The sequence below is a fragment of the Saccostrea echinata genome, unplaced genomic scaffold (assembly GCF_033153115.1).
Source record: "Saccostrea echinata isolate AGI-Se365-2 ecotype Australia unplaced genomic scaffold, CSIRO_AGI_Sech_v1 ptg000001l, whole genome shotgun sequence".
Taxonomy (NCBI): Eukaryota; Metazoa; Mollusca; class Bivalvia; order Ostreida; family Ostreidae; genus Saccostrea; species Saccostrea echinata.
In genome coordinates, this window is record NW_026889750.1 from 23,455,167 (window position 1) to 23,474,072 (window position 18,906).

Sequence of the window (18,906 nt, forward strand, 5' to 3'; positions counted from 1 at the left end):
TTGCACTCCTGACATGGTATAACATTTTTTTAAACATCAGCCATGACCACAACCTGATTAAACAAAAGCTACTACAGTCCACAGTTAAAGCTCAATGCTTTGAATATTATCAGGGAAGTCTTTATTTTCAACATGAAGCATTATTTTTTATTTCACAGATCTCCAAAAAATATTGAAATTTCAAAATGTCACAAAAAGGTGTTGCACTCCTGACAATTTTAGCATCATTTTTGGGCATAACTTTTTTGTTAATTGAGATATCAACGAGATATTTGGCAGGTATTTAGACACTATCTAAAGACATATGCTGAGACATAGAAATCTATTTTCATTGCCTGTATTTTTAGTGTGGGTTGATAAATATGCATTTGGTCATTTTTTTTTAATTCACCCATAACACTTTTTGTGTTTGATTTTTGTCTCTTACATTTCTATTATGATTTTTCTTGATTATATAGTTTTCATATCTTTTGTACATACACAAGAGATTTCAAACTTTTTAAAAAATATTTAGGATAATTAAATTTTAGTACGCTTGATGCAAGAATGTATAATGGCAATCAAACACACTTGAAATTTGCAGCTCTGATAATTTTTGGAAAAAAGAAATTTCTGAAGAAGCTGTTAAAATATATGGTCTAAAATGCTCTAGAAACATTTAAGTTGTGAAATTCTACCTAAAATTTTGAAGGATATAAACTTCAAAACTATGTCTTATACTGTCTATGCCCCTTTATACAACCATAATTTATATTTTTAGGGCAAAAAGGGAACTCTACTGTTAGCTGAGTACATGTATTAACTTTCCAGTTGTTCTTTACATTCATCTTTGAAATTTTATATTCTTACTGACACAACTTTACTTTACACATTTTCCTTTCCAGCAGGATATTAACCCAGAAATGAAATAAAATTTAAAATGCATTAGACATTACCCTTGTCCCTGTTATGGCAGAAGGTGAAAACTTCAATACATAACAGTTGGGCTCCTTTGGGTACTGAACAAAGCGGCCATCTTTTTGTATCCTGTCTTCACTACAGGGACACTTTGTTAAATTTGTATTGGCCAAAACAACAGCCAAGAATCCTGGATTTCCAGAGTTTTGCATCCATGTATAGCATTTTTCAGCAAAGTTTATAAAGTTGTTCATTCTGTCCAATTTGTAAATCCATAGTCCTTGCTTACTTCCATCTGTAAATAAAAAGCATGCCATGAGCATATGATTTGCCCATCAAGAAAATATGATCATAAATTACTGTAGAGTTGTGATAAAAAAATGTCTGTAGATACATAATTAAAACAATTAATGTTTCATGATTCTTTTCTGAGAAATATGTAATTGCAGTTTTCATGTAAACTCACTGACCCAAAAAATGCCCAAGGCTACTCAAAACTGGTCTTGGCTAGAAAAAAAAAATTGGCCCAATATGAGGTACCGACTAGTGATAAATTATGGAATGATGATGAAGTGTTCGTAATTGAATTATAATTCTAGAAATAAACAATGTTTGAGTTAAATTCCCTGTTTATCTTGTCACTATTATGCTTTTTACTTTGATGCTTAACACAGATGTTGAAAATTTTTTTCAATGAGTGTGAATAAATCCTTGACCTTTAAAATGAATACCTTTGATGTTTTGAATGCAAACACTGGCTAGTAAAAATGTCAAACCCATTAGTTCTACTGGCTAGTACCTCAAAAAAGGTTTCCTGGAGATCATACTTGTATAGCCATGCAATTGCAAAATGAGGTCACGGTGACCTACTTTTGGATCACAACTCACTTTCCTCCAAGATGCATCAACTGACCTTTAGGCCTAACAGTACGAGAGATACAACAAAAAGTTATCAGAAGGACAGTTGGATTGAGAAAGCCAATACCATATGACCCTGCAACAGACATGAGTATAAATGGATTAGAAATCCAATACAAATTATCAACAATTCAGCCAAACAAAAAACAAAATCCTACAAAAGTAACACACACAAAGATAAAGTATTGCATGTATTATATTATATATATAATAATTATGTTAAAAATGCATACTATCTGACATCATTCTTAAGAATTAAGGTTCATCATTTTTGGGGGAATCAATGAAGAGTTTAGAACACTCAATGCTGTGCATCATTTAGAATACATTCTTCCTATAATTTTGCTGTTGAATTTTGAGAAAGTATGTACTCTAAGACACAAGACATTGTATGAAAATAAGCATGGAAAGGTATGTCTAATATGGGCTTTTTAGTTAGTGAGTTGTTTTAGGTGTTCAAATGAAAAAAAAAAATTGATTAACAGAAATTACTGAAAACCAGACCCATTTAATAAAAAGGAAATTAGCAAAATAAAATTATATTCTATAACAATATATATTTGACTTTCCAGCCTACTGTACAGTGGCCTTAATCAGCCTTGGGCGGCCTCTGTTTTTGGAGGATAGCTTAGATTCAATATAGCGGCCAAATTTTTTACCATATATGGAAACCACATTGCATTGTGGGATAGTTTATCCTCCGATTTCAGAGGATAACACAGGTAATTTTCAAATTCCTTGTGTTAGTCACCCGCGGTGCAGTGGTTAGAGCATTTGCTTTAGAGTCGCAGCGTAAGGAGTTGATCCTTACGTCACGGGTTCAAATCCCACTGTGGGATGTGGAGACCAGTCCTTCAGATGAGACCGTATAAACTGAGGTCCCGTGTGGCAGTAGGTGCTGGCATGAAAAAGATTCCTCACTGCTCAATGGCCCTGAGTGCCGAGTATAGGTCAAAATTTGTAGCTCTCCACCGGCAAGTGGTGGAGTCTCCATTTGAGTGAAAAATTCTCGAGAGGAACGTTAAACAATAAACAAACAAATTCCTCATGCCTACCTTTAATCAAAAAGTGCAAGCACCAAAGTACATGTAGATAAAAGTTCAAACATTAAACAATCGATTGTATGTGGCGATTTGAGATTCCATGTCTAGATATTTTGCAATTTATTTTCAAAGTTGGCACTTTTTACTCTCCATTATTACTGAATATTTCCTGTTATTTTGTGTTTTTATGATTTTTTTCCTATTTAGACAAATTAAAAAGGACTTTAATATTTCTTTCATATTTTCTTTTAATTCAGAAAAGGAGGACAAAAAGAAACAAAAAAGGAAACATATTTTAAGCGTATTTAAAATGCAAAATATACTCTGACTTATACTTTAAGCAAATAAAACCATAAATTGATTGAATAATTATAAAAATAAATAATTTGAATAGCATAAATAAATACAATAAATAATTTAACATGTTTACTAAGAAATTAACATATATTCATATAGCCATGTGTAGACATAAACAAATAAAATATTACAAAGTGATGTGCTGAAGAATTATTAAATGAAAGAAATATGATAAATGATTAAACAGTGCTCGACATTAACTTTTTCCCCTACTTGTCCATTCGGACAAGTGACTAAGATATTTACTTGTCCGAACTTCAACTTCACTTGTCCGAAAAAAACTTTTCAATAAAGATCTAATACTGTCAACTTGAAAAATGAAAACAAAAATAAAGTCCATTACACATGACATGTGCTTGATTTATTCGTGATGTTATTGATAAATACAACAAACACATAAAATGAAATTTTATCTGACAACAAGTGAACCCGTCAACATCAAACAGAATCCAAACTTTGTTAAGTTCGTAAGTTCCATGCCTTTTCAGTAGTATGCAATTAGTGAGCTTCGATCCCGATCAAATGTGAATCGAAGTCCGGTTTTTATGTACAGCTTCCGTCTTGAAACTACCGATTAACTTTCAACAGTCGTTCTTTTTATTATTTAGAGACTCCTTTACATTAAAATGCACTTGTCCAATCGGACAAGTGCCCAGCAATATTCACTTGTCCGTAATTTTTTTTCACTGGTACCGGACATGCGGACAAGCGTTAATGTCGAGCCCTGTTAAACTTAATTTTTCAAAAAAAAAATAAATAAATAAATTGATTATCAAAATTTCTAAACCATATTTACTGCTTATCACATAATTACGGTACTGGAAAATCAGCGGGGTCATAATAAACCTCAGTCACAGGCAGGTTAGTGTAATATTTGTTTTCCAAGCTGTATATGGAATAACTGATTGACAGCATGCAATTACAAAAATAGTAATATTGATTTTCAATCATCATATGAAATTATACCTATTTGTTTTGATTGCAAAATCAGCGTATGGTTCATAAATGCAATTGCAAGAGTTGCTGTTATTTTTTGTTTAAGAGTTAACTGCCCTTAGTTTTGAAAATTCTGGTAGGTGGTAAGGCCGCTATATCCTCTGTTTTCAGAGGATAAAATCTATCCTCCAAAAACAGAGGCCACTTAGACCTGTTAATTAGTCCCAAATGTCTGGGTCATTACTGATAAAGGTAAGGAAACAGAAATATTCTGTTATCTCTCATACCATATAAGGGCCTACTTTGGATTTCATTTGTTTTACAAAATCAGGAAATACGAAGAAAAGAGACACGAGTATAAAGATGGAATCACAAAATTCAGACTTGATGAAATGCTCTCAGTCTAAGAAATGTCAATGTGGTGCTATTTATTTCAATAAATTAGAATACCTGAAAGTGTTGTACCGATAATCAGAAAGCATCGATTGTCAACGAAAAAATGCTACCGATTCCAATGATCGATTATAATATTTCATACTGATCATCGGAAACATACTTCTAATACAATACATTCCGAAATTATCCATTTCTGGCTTAAAATTTATTTCTTCTTAATGACAGAAAATGGCATCTGCATCTGATACTAGCCAACTAGCACAAAGCAGAGGTGATTAAGAACCAAAATGTGCATATATATAAGTGTAAAAGAAGCAAAACAACAAAGAAAATAATATATTATATATTTTATATATTCATGTTAAAGAAATAATATGAAATAATTGCAATAGTCTGCTTTTTTATTACAAAACTATGACATTCGATTATAATCGGTAAAATCGCATCGGAAGCAGTAACCGATTCCAACCGGTGATCGATTATGAAAATTAACCGATGTTCCATCACTAATACCTGATGCTGATGAACAGCCCCACTTACACAAGAAACCCTTGAAGTATTAAGTCAGTAAGAGCTCCCAGGTGAGTTCAAACATGGTGGGCAGTTGCAGGCCTTATTGATTTCATAGTATAGATGGGTATACAGGTACCTGTATATACTCATCATTTTGTCAATTATGAAGTTAGATGGGGTTTGCCTATGCGCAATGATATTCTTTAATCATTCACAATTCTCTGTCCCTACTGATCAATCTCTCTTACAATGATAGCAAGTGCTGCGAGCTTTAACAACATCGCCTGGGCGAAGAGAAAATTCGGACTTTGCACACTGATCCAAATGATTTTTTTTTGGCAGTAAACTCTGGACCCACAATCCTTTGCAAATTGCATCTCGCTGCAAACTACGTTCTTGCGGTAACAACAAAAGTTCACCTAAATAATAAACTCATCTTTATTTAATGAATATTGCAGATAAATAGTAGATTAAACGTTCTTTGCTAAAAATTTTTATTTTTCAGACTTTAATTGTTATGGTAATACAACTGTTGCAACAAACATACAATGTCAGGCGACATCAGATCTAGACATTCCAAATGTCATGTGCAGTTTGAAGAGGCGGAACTGAATTAAAACAAAATAGGTATTTGCACTGGCCCTAACGATAGCACCGTCAACATATTATAACATATATAAGCTTGACATTATAAATGAAAACTTTATGAGTGCAGAAAAATAAGAATTATAACGAAAATGATGTCTATTTATGAATTATAAATGAGTGCAGACTATAAAAAGCAAAACAAACACAATGTTTACTTATGACATACAAATGAGTACAGAATATATCCTTAATTTTCATTAAATCGCGGGTTTCATAGTATCGCGGTATTTTCCAAAAATTAGGATACATAGCTCATATCCTTTTTGTTGATGGACTATCTGTCTGTCGTCTGAATGTTGACTTTTGTGATGATTAAAAAGTATGGAACACCCGCTGGAAAAATATTTATTCAAATAAAACGAAATTTTACAGATTTCCATTCCCGTTTTTATTTTATTTAGACCATTGAATATATAACCAAGTAAAATCCATAATAAAGTTCAAATTTTGAAAGCCTTAAGTTTGTATTATTGTTAAGTTTTCATGAAGATTTACATCATAAATTAAAAAATAAAAATTGTACTTTGTTACAGTGCAAAACCTCCATGTTTTTCAATACCGCGATACAATGAGACACTCTGTTTTAAAATAGACTACAAAGTAAACGAAGAAAGCTTAGAAAATAATTATGAATAGTTTTTGGTGAAAAGTTAATGTAAGAATTTGGAAAAACTTTTTTACGCCAAAGAAATAAGAACCGCGATATTATGAGACACTAATCTCGGTGGAGATTCGGCTGGGCTAGATATTTGGTCTGACGACCAAATATCTAGCCCAGCCGAATCTCCACCGAGATTAATGAGACACCAGTATAAAAAGCAAAACAATGTCTATTTATGAATTCGTCACGTTGAGACAATAACTTTCCAAGGACACGTTTTGAAATAAAATTGTACCTGTACCGGGTATAAAATATTTGCATCTTTAGTCATATATTTTCAACCTCAAGCTCAGCTGTTCCCCTATTTTTTCTTACCCCGACTATCTCTCACGGTTAACCACGGCTGCCTGTTGAATTTTGGCGGTCTGGTCATAAAGCCCAATTTCAGTACTCCCGATCCCGATCAAATTGTACACGTATAGGACTACGTTCAAGCAGTTTTGTGAAAATTTCAAAGAGACAACAGATAAGTATAGTGAAAATTACTGCATAAAAGCAGTAAAATATCATACACTTACAAATAAGAACACCGTTTTAGTTGAAAGTTTATGTTTTTTCCTTTATTTTTTTACTTTGGGAGCAAACTGGACCAGGCTCACCCACAGGTGCTTAAAGCCTTAAACATTTAGGTCTCGAGCTGTTTTTTCATGTTTTATTCTTCAAAAAATTTCAATTAACGCAAAATAAGCTCTGTATAAAAAAAATATATGGTATATACATGTAAATAGAGTTGCCTGAACATGCTTGGACCATCTTCTCTATAAATTTATTTCTGATTCATATATATGGCATATATATTTTTTATACAGATGTTATTCCGCGTTAATTGTGAATTTTTGTAGTGCAGTACACATCAACAAAAGCTTGAAGGCATAAAACATAAAAAAAACTCTGGAAGCCCTAAATAATTGGGGGGAGGGGGGGTCATGTCCCCAGGCACCTGTGGGCACACCCAAGGGGTTTTGTTTCACATCTATGGTCACACCATCTATTAAAAGTGATAGGGAACGAACAGATTAGAACTGCCAAATAACATGTTAAAAAAATTGAAGAACTGGAAAAACAGCTGAATATATCTGCTTAAAGTTAAGCAGTTCATTGACAAGATTTTACAAATAGGCTGACCTTGACTGTTGGTTGTTCTGAGCAAACTATATTAAATAGACTGAGTTCAAATAATAAGTGTACATGTATTTTGAAACAAGCATTGGTAAAACACAGAATATAAACTAACTTAACAGCTTAAGATTGAGTGAAATTAATATACACAATTGTATTTTATAAATGATAAATTATGCTATAATGTTACACATGCATAATTTTATCAAATTAGTATAATTAAGGTCACACTTACTGTTATAACCATTGTTAATGACATCCTGTAGAATGTGATTGGTCAGAGAAGCAGGGTGACTGTAGAAGTCATCTGACCCACACCTGTAGCCCAGTAAGACAGGTTTAGGAGGAATCCAGTCCATCTGTTTAAACAGAAAGGCTGCATAGGTGGTCACTCCATCACTGGCTATCAGAAGCTGGAAACTGGCATTCTATTAAAAAAAAAAAAGATATGTCTTTTTTAAAAAGGTAATTAGGTTATTCTCCTGGATTTTTTAAGCATATATGATAATATTATTTACAATAGAAAGCAAAGTTCTAATGAACAACTAGCAAATCTGATCATCCCTAAGCAAATGTTTCTCACAAATTTGATTGTTTTCAAACATTTAGTTATCCATGCTTTCAGAATACTGTAGATGTACATTTTTCTGTGTGGAATTAATTTATGATATTATACTTTCATGTAAATTAGTTGAATCTGATTCGTCGAGAAACATTTGTTAAAAAACACTATTACCCGCTGAATAATGAAGCCACGCCCACCAGCGTAGCAACAGTTAACATTGCTTGACGACGGGTGTTATTCCAAAAAATAGCAACTGCGCAGAATTTATGCGCGCAGGGTTCACTGTTATACATGTATGTATTTATATAAAACATTCAGTATAATATAATAAATATTGCATGTAGTTGAGTGTAACATTGAAAATTTTCACCCCTCGAAAACCATTGTCAACCTCGGCTGCGCCTCGGTTGACAATGGTTTTCTTGGGGTGAAAATTTTCAATGTTACACTCAACTACATGCAATATTTATATACTACGTACCGGTCACAATTTTTTGAGGAAACTTAAAGGCAGCATCTAAGACATTAAGGCAGTTCAAGAAATCTGCGTAATTTTTTACCTGCAGATTGAACAGAAATTGTGATTCTGCTGAATTATGACCCTGTGGAAAAAAGTACATTAGTACACATTAGTACACTACCTGTGAGGAATATGATGACACTGGAGCAGGATGAACATTCTCCCATGTCACGACTAAAGCTGTATTAGGGTTAAAACTAGAGGCTGTAGCTGAGTCTCTGTAATTCTCCACAATCAGAGACTGGGCCTGGCTCAGAACTGAGGAATTTGCTGTGAATTTATTGTAGAAATGATACCAAATTCTGGAATCTCTTGTCATGTCAATGTCTGACCAGAAAGGAGCAACCATAGAGCCTGGTTGTACTTCATTCAGATTTGAAAACAGATGAGGTCTACCACTGTTGAATTCACCATCAAGAGTAATATAGCCATTTGTGTAGATCTGGAAAATGGATAAGTGTCTGCAACATTGTAAATGGTTCCTTGATCATGCCTAAATTTGTCCATAGCAAAACCATCTGCACTTTCTACTTATACATGTACTGGCAGCTTTCATGTTATTAATTAAGACATATCTTTTTGAAGACAATAAAAAAAAATCTTTTCATTGAATAAAAATTTCAGAATCCATATATCTTGTTCAGAAATGTACTTTTTTATATTTACATTTCCAATAAATTTCCCCTATGATTCTTTACAAAATAGAATACAGTTCATTTTCTCATGAACTACCATGGATGAGCATGAATATCTCCATTGTTACGTCATAATACCTTACTTGACGTCAAAACTATAGTGCAAACTGTTTTGCTTTAAAAATGACAGTTGAATGGCATTATTTGTGGCAAATCATCAGAAAAAAAAATAATGTAAATATAAGAAATGAATTTCATTTTTGAAAATTCATGAGGTACATGAACTACAACGCTTCACGCCGGCATATTTATCATGAAGCGCTAACGCGCTTCATGAAATATGCCGACGTGAAGCGTCGTAGTTCATGTCCTCATGAATCTTCAAAAATGAAATTCATTTCTTAAATATGCCCGTCTTTAGACGGGATGTATTATGTTATGGCGTTCATGTCCGTCCGTCTGTTAGCTTTTCTCGTGTCCAGCTCATAACTTTAATACTATTAGGCCTAGGATTATCAAACTTTGTCAGCTGATACTTCTTGGGTAGGTGTGTCGCGCACTAAAAGTGGGTTGCTCTGACCTTTAATTAAGATGCTATGGCCAAATATGGAAAAATCCTGTCCGGCTCATAACTAGAAAACTATTGGAATCATCAAACTTGGCCAATTTATGCATCTTAGGTAGAAGGTGTGTCGCAACCTATTTCAAGGTCACTGTGACCTTTAATTTAAATGAAATTTAAAAAAAAAAAAACTGTCTTTTTACTATTAGATTACACAATCCCAAAAATGCAAGAGTGTTGCAGTATCCTTATTAAAAAAAATGTTAAATCAAGAAAATACTTATTTTTTTTCATTGTATACTTTACAGCAATCTATAACAAATGTAATGTTACAAGAGAAATTCCACCTCTCCCAGGGGTGTAATTATCAAGCACTGGTCAAGGAGAATTTGATAACAGAAGAGTGCACGTCAAATTAGAGAGAAATTAATGAGTTTAGTGTGAGGAGCTAACTGGTAGAGCATCTCTGATCAAGCAGGTGTTATCTATATCTCTTGGGAACTGGGCAAAAAGAATCAGCCGTGTTGGATTAAATAGTTGGCTAGCCTAACTTTTAAAATGAATTTGGTGAAAAGTAATTAAAACTTATTTGATATTGTATAATAAATTAATTTGATATTGTTTAATAAACTAATTTGATATTGTATAATATAATTAAAACTAATTATACTTGGGGGGCGGGGGTGTGATATTGGAATGAATTGCAGCTTAAAACCAGTCTGACATTAAATCTAAAAAAATCAAGTATTTAAAAAAAATGTTTTAATTATGGTAGATAGTCCCTACAAATCTAAGAGTAATGCAGGAACCTTATTAAAAATGTTGCATCAAGATTACACATTTTTTTCTTTTTATAAATCTTTGTAACAAATTAAAAAAATCTTTGTTTTCAAATTTAATTTCAGAATGACATAAATGTGCATTTTTATGGCACTACAAAGCAGATAGTATGTATAGATCCATTCATCCGTTGGGAGTAATGAGTGGACATGCATCCAGTTAAAGATTAATTAATGAGTTCAGTGTAGGAAGGCTAGCTGTCTCAATCATTTCTGTTAGATGATCTCTGATCAAGCAGCTCTTATCTGTTTCCTTTGGGAATTAGACAGAAGAACTGCTTGTAAGTTTATAGCATATGTCATTTGATGGCCAGCCTTTTATTTTTAATATTAATTTGATATAGATTAAGTTGTTAAGACTAAATTGATATTGTTTAATGATATTTTTATTTAATTTTTTAGCTGGGGGGGGGGGGGGGGGGCTGCAGATGGGCATTTTTCAAGCTCTAACACAAACAGTTGAGGATCTATAATGTAACATTTGTTATAATTAATGCCTACACCACAGGAGATGTATAAACAAATATTATAAGGAATGGAAAAATCATTGAATTCCTTGTATCTAGGTTGACATGATTTTCTTGCACTCTAAACTGTTTATGACAATTGAACAATATTTGACGGGCGTATCATGCTGTAGCGGGGCACTTTACTTAATTTGACAACCAAAATTTACAAATTCTTTATATATAAAAGCTATTTGAGAAGAATTAGGGCTTAATATCCATTGTATCCAGGGCCAGTAAAAGGAAACTGTCCCAATTGAAAATTGGCTCTTTTTTTCCCAAAATTTTTGCAATTTTCATATAAAATTAACTAGGGATGTCAATTTTGTCAGTAATTCATATTCGAATATTCAATGAAAGTATTCGATTATATTCGAATATTCGATAGGATTTGGTTAATTTCATATATGCATCATCTTACCCTCATGACAGATTTGGAAGAAAAACTGGGTGTAGAATTTTGTAGGTATACAGTAAGGAATTTTACATTTGCTATTTGTCGATGTTTTAAATAAGTATATTGATTTGAATGTACATGTAAACATCCCAAATATAATTCTACAAATTATATCTTGAAGCTCTAAATGATGAACTGATTGTCTTATCAAGGGCAAAGATTGTCGTATACTGTTCAGATTTAAATGTATGTTATTAGTTACAATTATCTACCCAATAAGAGTTGTAATCATAATCCTTGATTCAATATTTTCAAAACGCAAACAAACACTTCCAAGGACAATTTTCATAGGTAATTAACTATTTTCCCGAAAATGATTTTTAGAATATGGAATATGTACAACCGAGATAATCAATTTAAGTGATTAACGCAATTAATTCTGAAATTGATCCCTTTACGGTATTACAGACAATTAATTAAATGATCAATGAATTTATTTTGTCAAGTAAACTCTTCACATCTTTTAGATGTACAAAGAAGGGTTTCATTCTGTTGTCCTCGAAATTAATCATAGTTATCTCTTTTTTGTGAAATCTGGAAAAAACGAATATTCGAATCGTAAATTCTTATTCGAATATCAACTCATCGAATGAATATTCGAATAATCGAATATTCGTTGACATCCCTAAAATTAACATATTTTGCAGTGGCGGATCCAGGAATCTTGAAAAGGGGGGGAGGGGGCAACTAGTTTGGGGTCGGGGTAGGGGCCCACGGCCACACAAAAAAAAATTGATTTATTAAATCTTATGTATATTTTGGACACAAAAGGGGGGCCCAGGCCCCCTGGGCCCCCCTCTAAATCTGCCAGTGTTTTGAGATTACAATTCATAAAGATGTAAATAGGGAATGTCTACAATCTAACTTTATGTAAGGTTCATCAATACTCTAAAAAGAGAGATAACTCACAATGGGTTAAATGACTATTATTCCTTTATAAAATTGTCAAGTTAACAGGAAGTTCCTGTCAAAGTTTGCCCAACAAAATATGCTGAAATTGAGTGCATTTTATTTATAAATTAGATTTCTTTTGGATAAGCATTAGGGACAAATTGTATATGAATGAGCAGAGGGATGAACATTAATCAACACTTTAACATAACAGAAGTCATCAATATTTCAAATTTTGCCACTTGTTCGGTTTAAAATTCCCAAGTGAAAGGGCACAGGAACCTGTACCACAAGGGTCAATTAAGCTCTGCAGAATTAGGATAATACAAGTAGAGTCAAAATATTCAACATTTGAGATATATTTCCAAATAAATACTTTTTTCCTAGGGAGGTTACGTCAGCATGCACCGTGCACATCAATAAGACATTAGTTTTAGAGTACAATTCCAGTTCCCCAGGAATCACTCATTTGTATGAGATAAATGAGTGTCACACAATTTTCAATAATTTAACAGAATGTCTCCAGTCAGAAGAAATTAATTAAACAAACATTGCATCTGTCTTCTGTGTTATTTACACTTTCAAAAAATATTTAAGAATAGCATACATTTAATCCCGAAAGAGCTCTCTTTCTCCCCTGTATTATGAGAAGTAGAAACAAAAATAAAGATTAATAAACTGTATAATATTTTCTGTAAATTTTGATAAACACCTGTACTAATTTTCTGCAACTTACATAAATTTTATGAGTCAATGAAGATCCACATGTAAACCCCACTGGATTTTCTAGCTTAGCCAACAACAAATCATCTCCATAGGAACCTCGGACATCACCAAAATTTTCTCCATGTTGCAGAAAATCTTAAAAGGATAGTACAGTCATAGTTTGAAAAGCAAACATTAGAACCACCAACTTGAAATGGATGAAATATCACACATATTAAACATAATTCTTAAAAATATTATTCAGTAAAGTCAGAATAAGTCTTCTGAATATATTTTTTACACTGACAAAGAAAAAAAAACAGAATGGGGATCATTAATTAAAAAAAGATATTCAGAATGGTAAGTGAGCTTTTTTGTTAAATGTAAAAGTAATTGGAAAAATATTTGATGCTACAAACATACCTAAAATCATTGGACTTGCACTAGTTGTAGAAATTAACATTTCACTAGATGTTGATGTTTCAGTAGAAGTAGTCAAGACTTCTGTAGTGGTAGTTGTTGGTGCCTGTGTAGTTGTTGTAGTGGTTGGAGTTTCAGTAGTTGTGGTAGTTGTTGGTGCTTCAGTAGTAGTGGTCAAGGCTTCTGTAGTGGTAGTTGTTGGTGCCTCAGTGGTTGTTGTAGTGGTTGGAGTTTCAGTAGTTGTGGTAGTTGTTGGTGCTTCAGTAGTAGTGGTCAAGGCTTCTGTAGTGGTAGTTGTTGGTGCCTGTGTAGTTGTTGTAGTGGTTGGAGTTTCAGTAGTTGTGGTAGTTGTTGGTGCTTCAGTAGAAGTGGTCAAGGCTGCTGTAGTGGTAGTTGTTGGTGCCTCAGTGGTTGTTGTAGTGGTTGGAGTTTCAGTAGTTGTGGTAGTTGTTGGTGCTTCAGTAGTAGTGGTCAAGGCTTCTGTAGTGGTAGTTGTTGGTGCCTCAGTGGTTGTTGTAGTGGTTGGAGTTTCAGTAGTTGTGGTAGTTGTTGGTGCTTCAGTAGTAGTGGTCAAGGCTTCTGTAGTGGTAGTTGTTGGTGCCTCAGTGGTTGTTGTAGTGGTTGGAGCTTCAGTAGTTGTGGTAGTTATTGGTGCTTCAGTAGTAGTGGTCAAGGCTTCTGTAGTGGTAGTTGTTGGTGCCTCAGTGGTTGTTGTAGTGGTTGGAGTTTCCGTAGTTGTGGTAGTTGTTGGTGCTTCAGTAGTAGTGGTCAAGGCTTCTGTAGTGGTAGTTGTTGGTGCCTGTGTAGTTGTTGTAGTGGTTGGAGTTTCCGTAGTTGTGGTAGTTGTTGGTGCTTCAGTAGTAGTGGTCAAGGCTTCTGTAGTGGTAGTTGTTGGTGCCTGTGTAGTTGTTGTAGTGGTTGGAGTTTCCGTAGTTGTGGTAGTTGTTGGTGCTTCAGTAGTAGTGGTCAAGGCTTCTGTAGTGGTAGTTGTTGGTGCCTGTGTAGTTGTTGTAGTGGTTGGAGTTTCAGTAGTTGTGGTAGTAGTTGGTGCTTCAGTAGTAGTGGTCAAGGCTTCTGTAGTGGTAGTTGTTGGTGCCTCAGTGGTTGTTGTAGTGGTTGGAGTTTCAGTAGTTGTGGTAGTTATTGGTGCTTCAGTAGTAGTGGTCAAGGCTTCTGTAGTGGTAGTTGTTGGTGCCTCAGTGGTTGTTGTAGTGGTTGGTTTTTCAGTAGTTGTGGTAGTTATTGGTGCTTCAGTAGTAGTGGTCAAGGCTTCTGTAGTGGTAGTTGTTGGTGCCTGTGTAGTTGTTGTAGTGGTTGGAGTTTCAGTAGTTGTGGTAGTTGTTGGTGCTTCAGTAGTAGTGGTCAAGGCTTCTGTAGTGGTAGTTGTTGGTGCCTGTGTAGTTGTTGTAGTGGTTGGAGTTTCAGTAGTTGTGGTAGTTGTTGGTGCTTCAGTAGTAGTGGTCAAGGCTTCTGTAGTGGTAGTTGTTGGTGCCTCAGTGGTTGTTGTAGTGGTTGGAGTTTCAGTAGTTGTGGTAGTTGTTGGTGCTTCAGTAGTAGTGGTCAAGGCTTCTGTAGTGGTAGTTGTTGGTGCCTCAGTGGTTGTTGTAGTGGTTGGAGTTTCAGTAGTTGTGGTAGTTGTTGGTGCTTCAGTAGTAGTGGTCAAGGCTTCTGTAGTGGTAGTTGTTGGTGCCTGTGTAGTTGTTGTAGTGGTTGGAGTTTCAGTAGTTGTGGTAGTTGTTGGTGCTTCAGTAGTAGTGGTCAAGGCTTCTGTAGTGGTAGTTGTTGGTGCCTGTGTAGTTGTTGTAGTGGTTGGAGTTTCAGTAGTTGTGGTAGTTGTTGGTGCTTCAGTAGTAGTGGTCAAGGCTTCTGTAGTGGTAGTTGTTGGTGCCTGTGTAGTTGTTGTTGTGGTTGGAGTTTCAGTAGTTGTGGTAGTTGTTGGTGCTTCAGTAGTAGTGGTCAAGGCTTCTGTAGTGGTAGTTGTTGGTGCCTCAGTGGTTGTTGTAGTGGTTGGAGTTTCAGTAGTTGTGGTAGTTGTTGGTGCTTCAGTAGTAGTGGTCAAGGCTTCTGTAGTGGTAGTTGTTGGTGCCTCAGTGGTTGTTGTAGTGGTTGGAGTTTCAGTAGTTGTGGTAGTTGTTGGTGCTTCAGTAGTAGTGGTCAAGGCTTCTGTAGTGGTAGTTGTTGGTGCCTGTGTAGTTGTTGCAGTGGTTGGAGTTTCAGTAGTTGTGGTAGTTGTTGGTGCTTCAGTAGTAGTGGTCAAGGCTTCTGTAGTGGTAGTTGTTGGTGCCTGTGTAGTTGTTGTAGTGCTTGGAGTTTCAGTAGTTGTGGTAGTTGTTGGTGCTTCAGTAGTAGTGGTCAAGGCTGCTGTAGTGGTAGTTGTTGGTGCCTCAGTGGTTGTTGTAGTGGTTGGAGTTTCAGTAGTTGTGGTAGTTGTTGGTGCTTCAGTAGAAGTGGTCAAGGCTGCTGTAGTGGTAGTTGTTGGTGCCTCAGTGGTTGTTGTAGTGGTTGGAGTTTCAGTAGTTGTGGTAGTTGTTGGTGCTTCAGTAGTAGTGGTCAAGGCTTCTGTAGTGGTAGTTGTTGGTGCCTCAGTGGTTGTTGTAGTGGTTGGAGTTTCAGTAGTTGTGGTAGTTGTTGGTGCTTCAGTAGTAGTGGTCAAGGCTTCTGTAGTGGTAGTTGTTGGTGCCTCAGTGGTTGTTGTAGTGGTTGGAGTTTCAGTAGTTGTGGTAGTTGTTGGTGCTTCAGTAGTAGTGGTCAAGGCTTCTGTAGTGGTAGTTGTTGGTGCCTGTGTAGTTGTTGCAGTGGTTGGAGTTTCAGTAGTTGTGGTAGTTGTTGGTGCTTCAGTAGTAGTGGTCAAGGCTTCTGTAGTGGTAGTTGTTGGTGCCTGTGTGGTTGTTGTAGTGGTTGGAGTTTCAGTAGTTGTGGTAGTTGTTGGTGCTTCAGTAGTAGTGGTCAAGGCTTCTGTAGTGGTAGTTGTTGGTGCCTCAGTGGTTGTTGTAGTGGTTGGAGTTTCAGTAGTTGTGGTAGTTGTTGGTGCTTCAGTAGTAGTGGTCAAGGCTTCTGTAGTGGTAGTTGTTGGTGCCTGTGTAGTTGTTGTAGTGGTTGGAGTTTCAGTAGTTGTGGTAGTTGTTGGTGCTTCAGTAGTAGTGGTCAAGGCTTCTGTAGTGGTAGTTGTTGGTGCCTGTGTAGTTGTTGTAGTGGTTGGAGTTTCAGTAGTTGTGGTAGTTGTTGGTGCTTCAGTAGTAGTGGTCAAGGCTTCTGTAGTGGTAGTTGTTGGTGCCTGTGTAGTTGTTGTAGTGGTTGGAGTTTCAGTAGTTGTGGTAGTTGTTGGTGCTTCAGTAGTAGTGGTCAAGGCTTCTGTAGTGGTAGTTGTTGGTGCCTGTGTAGTTGTTGTAGTGGTTGGAGTTTCAGTAGTTGTGGTAGTTGTTGGTGCTTCAGTAGTAGTGGTCAAGGCTTCTGTAGTGGTAGTTGTTGGTGCCTGTGTAGTTGTTGTAGTGGTTGGAGTTTCAGTAGTTGTGGTAGTTGTTGGTGCTTCAGTAGTAGTGGTCAAGGCTTCTGTAGTGGTAGTTGTTGGTGCCTGTGTAGTTGTTGTAGTGGTTGGAGTTTCAGTAGTTGTGGTAGTTGTTGGTGCTTCAGTAGTAGTGGTCAAGGCTTCTGTAGTGGTAGTTGTTGGTGCCTGTGTAGTTGTTGTAGTGGTTGGAGTTTCAGTAGTTGTGGTAGTTGTTGGTGCTTCAAGTAGTGGTCAAGGCTTCTGTAGTGGTAGTTGTTGGTGCCTCAGTGTAGTTGTTGTAGTGGTTGGAGTTTCAGTAGTTGTGGTAGTTGTTGGTGCTTCAGTAGTAGTGGTCAAGGCTTCTGTAGTGGTAGTTGTTGGTGCCTGTGTAGTTGTTGTAGTGGTTGGAGTTTCAGTAGTTGTGGTAGTTGTTGGTGCTTCAGTAGTAGTGGTCAAGGCTTCTGTAGTGGTAGTTGTTGGTGCCTGTGTAGTTGTTGTAGTGGTTGGAGTTTCAGTAGTTGTGGTAGTTGTTGGTGCTTCAGTAGTAGTGGTCAAGGCTTCTGTAGTGGTAGTTGTTGGTGCCTGTGTAGTTGTTGTAGTGGTTGGAGTTTCAGTAGTTGTGGTAGTTGTTGGTGCTTCAGTAGTAGTGGTCAAGGCTTCTGTAGTGGTAGTTGTTGGTGCCTGTGTAGTTGTTGTAGTGGTTGGAGTTTCAGTAGTTGTGGTAGTTGTTGGTGCTTCAGTAGTAGTGGTCAAGGCTTCTGTAGTGGTAGTTGTTGGTGCCTGTGTAGTTGTTGTAGTGGTTGGAGTTTCAGTAGTTGTGGTAGTTGTTGGTGCTTCAGTAGTAGTGGTCAAGGCTTCTGTAGTGGTAGTTGTTGGTGCCTGTGTAGTTGTTGTAGTGGTTGGAGTTTCAGTAGTTGTGGTAGTTGTTGGTGCTTCAGTAGTAGTGGTCAAGGCTTCTGTAGTGGTAGTTGTTGGTGCCTGTGTAGTTGTTGTAGTGGTTGGAGTTTCAGTAGTTGTGGTAGTTGTTGGTGCTTCAGTAGTAGTGGTCAAGGCTTCTGTAGTGGTAGTTGTTGGTGCCTGTGTAGTTGTTGTAGTGGTTGGAGTTTCAGTAGTTGTGGTAGTTGTTGGTGCTTCAGTAGTAGTGGTCAAGGCTTCTGTAGTGGTAGTTGTTGGTGCCTGTGTAGTTGTTGTAGTGGTTGGAGTTTCAGTAGTTGTGGTAGTTGTTGGTGCTTCAGTAGTAGTGGTCAAGGCTTCTGTAGTGGTAGTTGTTGGTGCCTGTGTAGTTGTTGTAGTGGTTGGAGTTTCAGTAGTTGTGGTAGTTGTTGGTGCTTCAGTAGTAGTGGTCAAGGCTTCTGTAGTGGTAGTTGTTGGTGCCTGTGTAGTTGTTGTAGTGGTTGGAGTTTCAGTAGTTGTGGTAGTTGTTGGTGCTTCAGTAGTAGTGGTCAAGGCTTCTGTAGTGGTAGTTGTTGGTGCCTGTGTAGTTGTTGTAGTGGTTGGAGTTTCAGTAGTTGTGGTAGTTGTTGGTGCTTCAGTAGTAGTGGTCAAGGCTTCTGTAGTGGTAGTTGTTGGTGCCTGTGTAGTTGTTGTAGTGGTTGGAGTTTCAGTAGTTGTGGTAGTTGTTGGTGCTTCAGTAGTAGTGGTCAAGGCTTCTGTAGTGGTAGTTGTTGGTGCCTGTGTAGTTGTTGTAGTGGTTGGAGTTTCAGTAGTTGTGGTAGTTGTTGGTGCTTCAGTAGTAGTGGTCAAGGCTTCTGTAGTGGTAGTTGTTGGTGCCTGTGTAGTTGTTGTAGTGGTTGGAGTTTCAGTAGTTGTGGTAGTTGTTGGTGCTTCAGTAGTA

At 36.3% G+C, this 18,906-nt stretch overlaps 2 protein-coding genes across 2 annotated transcripts in view; both read right to left on the minus strand.

Moving 5' to 3' along the window:
* LOC133187515 (fibrillin-1-like) overlaps positions 1-13,264 on the minus strand; it is a 77,849-nt gene extending 64,585 nt beyond the window's left edge. The window contains exons 1-4 of the mRNA XM_061322921.1: positions 13,200-13,264; positions 8,695-9,015; positions 7,724-7,916; positions 936-1,192 (exon numbers count right to left, since the gene is read on the minus strand). Of these exons, the coding sequence (XP_061178905.1) occupies positions 936-1,192; positions 7,724-7,916; positions 8,695-8,922 (678 nt within the window). The 5' untranslated portion in view covers positions 8,923-9,015; positions 13,200-13,264. The remainder of the gene's footprint in view (positions 1-935; positions 1,193-7,723; positions 7,917-8,694; positions 9,016-13,199) is intronic.
* A 4,099-nt stretch (positions 13,265-17,363) lies between these two features.
* On the minus strand, positions 17,364-18,533 carry LOC133195980 (salivary glue protein Sgs-3-like; the record flags this gene model as incomplete). The annotated part of the gene is made up of 2 exons (XM_061331973.1): positions 17,364-17,867; positions 18,165-18,533. Coding segments are annotated over 2 exons (873 nt in total), but the record flags the coding sequence as incomplete, so codon positions are not given.
* Between the last annotated feature and the right edge of the window lie 373 nt (positions 18,534-18,906).